The sequence below is a fragment of the Triticum aestivum genome, chromosome 5D (assembly GCF_018294505.1).
Source record: "Triticum aestivum cultivar Chinese Spring chromosome 5D, IWGSC CS RefSeq v2.1, whole genome shotgun sequence".
Taxonomy (NCBI): domain Eukaryota; kingdom Viridiplantae; phylum Streptophyta; class Magnoliopsida; order Poales; family Poaceae; genus Triticum; species Triticum aestivum.
In genome coordinates this window covers 255,020,690-255,029,361 of record NC_057808.1, presented here as the reverse complement: position 1 = coordinate 255,029,361, position 8,672 = coordinate 255,020,690, and the positions used below count along the sequence as shown (strand labels likewise).

At 45.1% G+C, this 8,672-nt stretch overlaps 1 protein-coding gene across 1 annotated transcript; it reads left to right on the top strand.

The window, feature by feature from the left end:
* The first annotated feature begins 991 nt into the window (after nucleotides 1-991).
* On the top strand, nucleotides 992-4,194 carry LOC123120557 (uncharacterized). The gene is made up of 7 exons (XM_044540568.1): nucleotides 992-1,651; nucleotides 2,154-2,272; nucleotides 2,813-2,898; nucleotides 3,002-3,111; nucleotides 3,202-3,231; nucleotides 3,516-3,638; nucleotides 3,799-4,194. Exons 1-6 carry the CDS (start codon nucleotides 1,028-1,030, stop codon nucleotides 3,570-3,572), a joined length of 1,026 nt encoding a protein of 341 aa, XP_044396503.1. The 5' UTR covers nucleotides 992-1,027; the 3' UTR covers nucleotides 3,573-3,638; nucleotides 3,799-4,194.
* The last annotated feature ends 4,478 nt before the right edge of the window (nucleotides 4,195-8,672 follow it).

Genomic DNA, 8,672 nt, shown 5'->3' with positions numbered 1-8,672 from the left:
GCACTAAGTTAATAGGTTAGTCGCAAAAAATGATATAAAGTTGCTTGTAAATGTATGTAAAACATCCAAGATTGGTAATATAATAGCATGGAACAATAAAAAATTATAGATACGCTGGAGACGTATCAAGCAGCAACCATCGCCGATGAAGGGAGTTGTAGATTGGAAAGATCAAACCTGTAATCACACAAACGAAGACGAATTGGATCCAGATAGTTCCACCGAAAACCAGCACCGACCGAATCCCGTGAGATCCGATGGAGACACACCTTCACACATCCTCCTCCGACGCTATTCACACCATCGGGGCGGGGATAGGACGTGGGAGACATTATTCCTACTAAGGGACACTGCCATTGCCACACAGCCCCAACCAAGACGTTTAACCTAACAAAAAGAGAACGGGGTCCTCGCGCCGTCGGGGGGCTGAGATCCTCCGCAACTCCATGGCCCAAAGGCCATCAGAGGTGCGGCAGATCGGCGGCGGCGTCAACGGAAGGAGGAAGGAGACTTTTCTTGGGAGGAGGAAAGACACCAAATATCTGGTTTGTGGCCATGCTTACATGCCGACACCGATGATTTGAGTCTGTATGTAGTCCATATTAAAATATCCAAAACATCTTATATTCGTGAATGGAGGGAGTAGTGTGTCCGTTACAACTTACAACGCATGGACAATTACCTAGTTCTATAAAAAAACTTTGTAAGATTCTTTTTGTGAGAAACAAAAGGAAAAACTTTGTCAAATGAAATATCACCAAAGTGTTTTTTTAGAAAAAAAACACCAAAATGACTCCAATTGTTTTTTTAGAATCGACTCCAATTGGATTTTTTTTTGAGGCAACGACTCCAATTGGATTGGAGCAGCAACAACAACTCGTTCGCTTGGGCCGGATGATCCCCTCCTGTACGAATCGTCAAGGCCCATGAAGATCGTAAACCAGAGCCCAACAGAAACCACCGTCTGTGTCAATTTCCTCCGCTCAAAAAACAAAAAAAAAAACGAGTAATTTCCTCAGCAAAAGCCATGTCGCCGCCGGCCGTCCTGGTTTCCAACGGCGCCGTCTCCCCGCACGCTCCTCCTTCCGCGGCTGCTTTCCTCGAGTCCACTCCGGGGGCCTACACTACCGCGCGCGCATCCTCCACCGGCCTCATCTTCTGGTGGCCACGCCACCTCCTCCGCCTCACCGACTCCGCGCGCCTCCTTGCCCAATCCCACCCCCACCTCCTCGGCCTCCCTGCCCCACCGCCGGGTACCCTCTCCACAGCGCCCATCGAGCCTCTCGTTAACCAATCCGTGCGGGTCGGCGTCCACGAGATGCGGAGCCGGATGCTGGCGCTTGGGGAGTGCTGCTCGGGGGAAGATATGGCGCTCACGGCGTTGGTTCGAGCTGGTGGGGCGGCGGATGGGCTGGAGGTATGCGTCCACCTGGGTGTGTACGTGCCTCCGGTGTTCGGGGACGCCGGGGCGAGGCTTGTAGTGGCCGGGAGCGGAAGGGAGGCCGCCGCCGCCAAGTACGCTCCTTGGGCCAGGATGAGGAAGAGTATGGAGAAGATGAGGCCTCCTGGAGCCACGGAGCTCTTGCTGACCAACGATGGGGATCATCTTCTTGAAGGCAGTGTTACAAACTTCTTCGTCGTCTGCCGGAAGGTTAGAGGCATTCTCACTTCAACGGCAACTGCAAGGATTCAGATTTCTCCCATTGCAAACAAGTTAAAGTGAAACTAAACAACCCACCTAAAATTGGAACGCAATTTCATCTGTAGTTGCAGCAATGCACAAGTGAAAGGCAATCTCTCAAATATCCTTAGGAGCGGTTCTAACTGGTACAAGGTTCACTCATATCTGTGTGACAGTCGGGTGGTTGTCATGTTGCCATATAATATAAATCGTGATGCTTGAGTCAGGTTAAAAGGATGAACCTTGGCGTCTTCCTTTGCGTTAAATTTAAGATGGTGAAAATAAGGACCAAAGATCTTTATAGGTCTCTGTGTTATTACTAATTTTACTCTCATCTTTTTATTGGTAGTTTACTTGCTTGTCTTCCTGCACTCTATGAATAATAGCACTCCGAATTATTTACTCTGCCTTTTCAAGATAATAGTTATGTTATTCAGTGTGTTTTTATTTTATAATCTCAACTTTTCTGTAGGAGGAACGTCAGTCAAATGAACCCTTGTCTGTTCAAACAATGGCAAATAAGTTTGAAGTACAAACAGCTCCACTAAGCGATGGAGTTCTCCCTGGAATTATGCGCCAGATAGTCATTGAGTAAATATTCTCTGCTTGCTCTAAATTCTAGGGATGCTCTTTGTATAAATGACCAGATAGTGGAGGAAAATTCAGACTAACAAACATTAACTGGTGTCAACTTTGAGGTACCTGCATGGGTTTTTCTTGGTATCATGATGCGCAGTGGACCCTTCTATATGAAAGACTCCTAAGAACAGAATCCCAACTGTATTAACAAACCATAACTTTATCTTCCTAACTAAACCAACCTGTTCGACAGTGCCCTTGTCTTCATCTCACAAGTTTACAGACTTGTTATCACACTTACCTTGGCTATGCGCTATGTAATTTTCCTTTTGGTCAGGGTTGTTTCTGTAGGGCCAGTTTTGCCCCTAATTTGTTCTCTGAGATGAATTAATATACAGGGAAGCCTTCCTTTGTAGGGTTTAAGTTTGCCAAAAAAATATTTGTTGCTAAAAAATTTCATCATTAGAAACAATTGATTCTTGAATTCTTTATTAGATTTTTTGTGTTGTACATACTGAACTCTTGTAACACAAGTTTATTTCTTTGGAATAGGGAGTGCCATGATCTTGGGATCCCAGTACGTGAGGTCTCACCGTCATGGTCCAAGCATGAACTTTGGGAAGAAGCCTTTGTTACAAGTAAGAAGTCTTTTTCAAATGAGGATTGTGTCCCTGCTGAGACATTGTGATCCCCTTTTTAGCATAATCTGCAGCTCACTCACTCCAATTTATCGTATAACAGGTAGCTTAAGGCTTATCCAGCACGTGGGGACAGTTCAAGCACCTTTACTATGGGAGGACATAGAAACAAAAACCTGGAGGGATGTATCTTGGGCGGTGAAGCAATTTCAGGTACACGTTATTTCTTTCTCGGACCTCCACAGTTATATTTTCTGCGATATTGTACTTGTTTTGTTAATAATATCATGCAATTTAACTTAGGGCGCTGGACACATCACCACACTGATACAGGTTAGTTCTCCTGTGCTCCAATGGCGTATTTAACCTCCTATCCAAGTTATATTGAATAGAACTTTTTAAGATATGAGAACAGGAGTGCTTGTATTCGATAGATCAATAGTAACTATCTATATGTTTCAAAGTACTCCCTCCATCCCAAAATAAGTGTCGCGGATTTAGTACAAAGTTATATTAAATCAGCGACACTTATTTTGGGACGGAGGGAGTGTTAGATTAATAATTCAGCAACCCTGCATTTCTGCCTAATAATGACATCTCAACTGCCCACCTTGCAGAGGAAAATATCGGAGAGAGCAATAACTGAGGAATATGACATAAACTATTTCTTGTGATTTATGAATTGTCATGATTTCTGGGTGATGGGTCTTGGCTTGACCTTCATTTGTTCTTCAGATAAGGTGAAGCCAACTTTACTCTTATCTTATGTTTTGCCGAGACTCCTTTACAAAGTAATTCGTCCTTTTCTTTCTTTTTTTTTTTGAAACTTGCGATCCGTCCATTATTGAGACCAGGTTGTTACCAAGTCAAAACTATTCATTTGCTCCTCTGTTTACGCAGGCTGCCTAATCAAAACGGAGCTTCTAGTGTTGCCTTCATGCAAGGACTGTTCAAGAATTTAGAGAAATGGTTCCATGTTGTACGTGAGAGATGCGTACCGTGTTGTGTGTGTGTGTTTTGCTGTGCCTGGGAGGAGAGAACGACCAGCTCATGGGTTGGGCCCCCCTATGGGCCTAAGACAGATGGGCAGGGTCCATACCGGTTTAACACTTCCTCTCAAGATGACAAGATGGATGGTAGATATAGATCAATTCCATCTTGTCACATGCAAGTTATAGTCATTTGCTCCCAGTCGCTTTGTCAAGCAGTCTGCAACCTGCTGTCTAGAGCTGACATGAGTAAGCCTGATGATCACAATATTAAGTTTCTTATTACTGAAAAAGCGATCAATTTCTACATGTTTTGTCATGTCATGTTGAGCTGGGTTATTGACAATGCTTATAGCAGACTGATTGTCGCACCACACTCTCAAGGGTCTCTTCCTCAGAAGTTTCAACTCGCTCAGTCGATTCTTCACCCAAAGCATCTCACTCAACCCTTAAGATAATGCTCTAATCTTAGCTTCCTCTGTTGATCTAGACATAACGGTCTTTTTCTTGCTTCCTCATGACACCAAATTTCCTCCCACAATCACATAATAGACTGAAGTTGATATTCTGTCATCTTGACAACTGGCCAGATCAGAATCACTATTGTCATCCACCTTAATATGTCCACTCTTCGCAAACCACAACCCTTTGCTTGGAATGCCCTTCAAGAATCTTGAAATTCTGTGTTGTATCAAGATGCCCACTCTTTGGTTCATGCTTGTATCTACTCACCACACACACATGGTATATGCGATGTAAGGCCTGGTGTGACACAAGTATAATAACCTCCCAACCAGTTTATGATAACCTTCTTTATGCACCAGCTCACCTTATTGTGTTGTAACTTGATGATTTTGTTCAATCTGATTAGGGGTTGCACGACATCTCATCATGCCCATATCACTCAAGAGATTGAAGGTGTGTTTTCATTGGCACAAAGATATTCCCTTCTCTCTCTCCGGGTCACTTCTATGATAAGGAAGTATTTTAGATTGCCCAAATCCTTTACCTCAAGCTCCTTGCTCATACACCCCTTCAATCTCTTTATTTCCTCATTATCAACTTCAGTGATGATAATATCATCAACATACACTGCAAGAATGGTCATCTTATCAGTGTGTCTATAGAACACCATTTGACTACCATTATATTGACCATACCCCATTTCACAAACAACCCACCTGAACCTATAAAACCATGCCATCGGCGATTGTTTCAATAAACCTCGCCCCCTTGGCTTTCTTGGTATAGTGCTCCCAAATTTTCTTTGGGAACTTGTAAATGCTTAGAAAAATATTTCATGGTCTACAAACACAAAGTCAAAGTCCACATAAAAATCTCTGCTCATATAATCTATTTCACCAGATTCGAAGAAGGTTTAACACAACCATAATCAGGCTCTACTCCTCCGTTACCCCCTTTACCTAGATCCCAAGATTCTTGATTAAATCAATTTTTTCTAGCAACCTCGAGATCGAGTAACACTATAGTCCATAAATGCCCCTCCAGGTGTCCAACCCTCCATAAAAGAAATGCAATATCATCCATGGTGGGTAATTGTGATCAGGGCATTGATCAAGAAGAGAGTGATACCTTGGATAGGTTTTAACTACGCTTTGAAGGAAATATGCCCTAAGGCAATAATAAATTTGTTATTTATATTTCCTTATATCATGATAATTTTTTATTATTCATGCTAGAATTGTATTAACCGGAAACTTAGTACATGTGTGAATACATAGACAAACAGAGTGTCACTGGTATGCCTCTACTTGACTAGCTCGTTAATCAAAGATGGTTAAGTTTTCTAGCCATAGACATGAGTTGTCATTTGATGAACGGGATCACATCATTAAAGAATGATGTGATTGACTTGACCCATTCCGTTAGCTTAGCACTTGATCGTTTAGTATGTTGCTATTGCTTTCTTCATGACTTATACATGTTCCTATGACTATGAGATTATGCAACTCCCGAATACCGGAGGAACACTTTGTGTGCTATCAAACGTCACAACGTAACTGGGTGATTATAAAGATGCTCTACAGGTGTCTCCGATGGTGTTTGTTGAGTTGGCATAGATCGAGATTAGGATTTGTCATTCCGATTGTCGGAGAGGTATCTCTGGGCCCTCTCGGTAATGCACATCACTATAAGCCTTGCAAGCAATGTGACTAATGAGTTAGTTACGAGATGATGCATTACGGAACGAGTAAAGAGACTTGCCGGTAACGAGATTGAAGTAGGTATTGAGATACCGACGATCAAATCTCGGGCAAGTAACATACCGATGACAAAGGGAACAATGTATGTTGTTATGCGGTTTGACCGATAAAGATCTTCGTAGAATATGTGGAAGCCAATATGAGCATCCAGGTTCTGCTATTGGTTATTGACCGGAGACATGTCTCGGTCATGTCTACATAGTTCTCGAACCCGTAGGGTCCGCACGCTTAACGTTCGATGATGATCGGTATTATGAGTTTATGTGTTTCGATGTACCGAAGGTAGTTCGGAGTCCCGGATGTGATCACGGACATGACGAGGAGTCTCAAAATGGTCGAGACATAAATATTGATATATTGGACGGCTATATTCGGACACCGAAAGTGTTCTGGGTGGTTTTGGAGAAAACCAGAGTGCCAAAGGGTTACCGGACCCCCCTCCCCCCTGGGGAACTAATGGGCCTTAGTGGAGAGAGAGAGGGGCGGCCAGGGCAGGCCGCGCGCGCCCTCCCCCTTGAGTCTGAATTGGAATAGGAGGGGGGCGGCGCCCCCCTTTTCCTTCCCCTCACCCACTCCTTCCTTCCCCCTCCTAGTAGGACTAGGAAAGGAGGAACCTCCTCCTAGGAGGAGGGTTCCTCCCCTCCTTGGCGCGCCATAGGGCTGGCCGGCCTTTCCCCTTGCTCCTTTATATACGGGGGCAGGGGGCGCCCTAGAACACACAAGTTGACATTGTTTAGTCGTGTGCGGTGCACCCCTCCACAGATTTCCACCTCGGTCATATCGTTGTAGTGCTTAGGCGAAGCCCTGCGTCGGTAACTTCATCAACACCGTCACCACGCCGTCGTGCTGACGAAACTCCCCCTCGGCCTCAGCTGGATCTAGAGTTCGTGGGACGTCGCCGAGCTAAACGTGTGCAGATCGCGGAGGTGCCGTACTTTCGGTACTAGGATCGGTTGGATCGCGAAGACGTTCGACTACATCAACCGCGTCACTTGACACTTCCGCTTACGGTCTACGAGGGTACGTGGACTTCACTCTCCTGCTCGTTGCTATGCATCACATAGATCTTGCGTGATCATAGGATTTTTTTTCAAATTATTGCGTTCCCCAACAGTGGCATCCGAGCCAGGTTTATGCGTAGATGTTATATGCACGAGTAGAACACAAATGAGTTGTGGGCGATAATAGTCATACTGCTTACCAGCATGTCATACTTTGATTCGGTGGTATTGTTGGATGAAGCGGCCCGGACCGACATTACGCGTACGCTTACGCGAGACTGGTTCTACCGACGTGCTTTGCACACAGGTGGCTGGCGGGTGACAGTTTCTCCAACTTTAGTTGAATCGAGTGTGGCTACGCCCGGTCCTTGTTGAAGGTTGAAACAGCACACTTGACGAAAAATCGTTGTGGTTTTGATGCGTAGGTAAGAACGGTTCTTGCTCAGCCCGTAGCAGCCACGTAAAACTTGCAACCAAAAGTAGAGGACGTCTAACTTGTTTTTGCAGGGCATGTTGTGATGTGATATGGTCAAGACATGATGCTAAATTTTATTGTATGAGATGATCATGTTTTGTAACAGAGTTATCGGCAACTGGCAGGAGCCATATGGTTGTCGCTTTATTGTACGCAACGCAATCGCCCTGTAATTGTTTTTACTTTATCACTAAGCGGTAGCAATAGTCGTAGAAACAATAGTTGGCGAGACGACAACGATGCTACGATGGAGATCAAGGTGTCGCACCGGTGACAATGGTGATCATGACGGTGCTTTGGAGATGGAGATCAAAGGCACAAGATAATGATGGCCATATCATATCACTTATGCATCTTATTTTGCTTTGATTGACGGTAGCATTATAAGATGACCTCTCACTAAATTTCAAGGTACAAGTGTTCTCCCTGAGTATGCACCGTTGCGAAAGTTCGTCGTGCCGAGACACCACGTGATGATCGGGTGTGATAAGCTCTACGTTCACATACAACGGGTGCAAGCCAGTTTTGCACACGCAGAATGTTAGGGAACGTAGTAATTTCAAAAAAAAATCCTACGCACACGCAAGATCATGGTGATGCATAGCAACGAGAGGGGAGAGTGTTGTCTACATACTCTCGTAAACCGTAAGTGGAAGCGTTATGACAACGCGGTTGATGTAGTCGTACGTCTTCACGATCGACCGATCCTAGCACCGAAAGTACGACACCTCCGCGATCTGCACACGTTCAGCTCGGTGACGTCCCACGAACTCACGATCCAGCAAAGTGTCGAGGGAGAGCTTCGTCAGCACGACGGCGTGATGAAGCTACCGGCGCAGGGCTTTGCCTAAGCACTATGACGATATGACCGAGGTGGATTATGGTGGAGGGGGGCACCGCACACGGCTAAGAGATCAATGATCAACTTGTGTGTCTATGGGGTGCCCCCTGGCCATGTATATAAAGGATGGAGGGAGGAGGAGGCCGGCCCTCATAGGGCGCGCCCGAAGTGTGGAGTCCTACTAGGACTCCCTAGTCCTAGTAGGATTCCACCTCCCACATGAAATAGGAAAAAGGGAAGGGA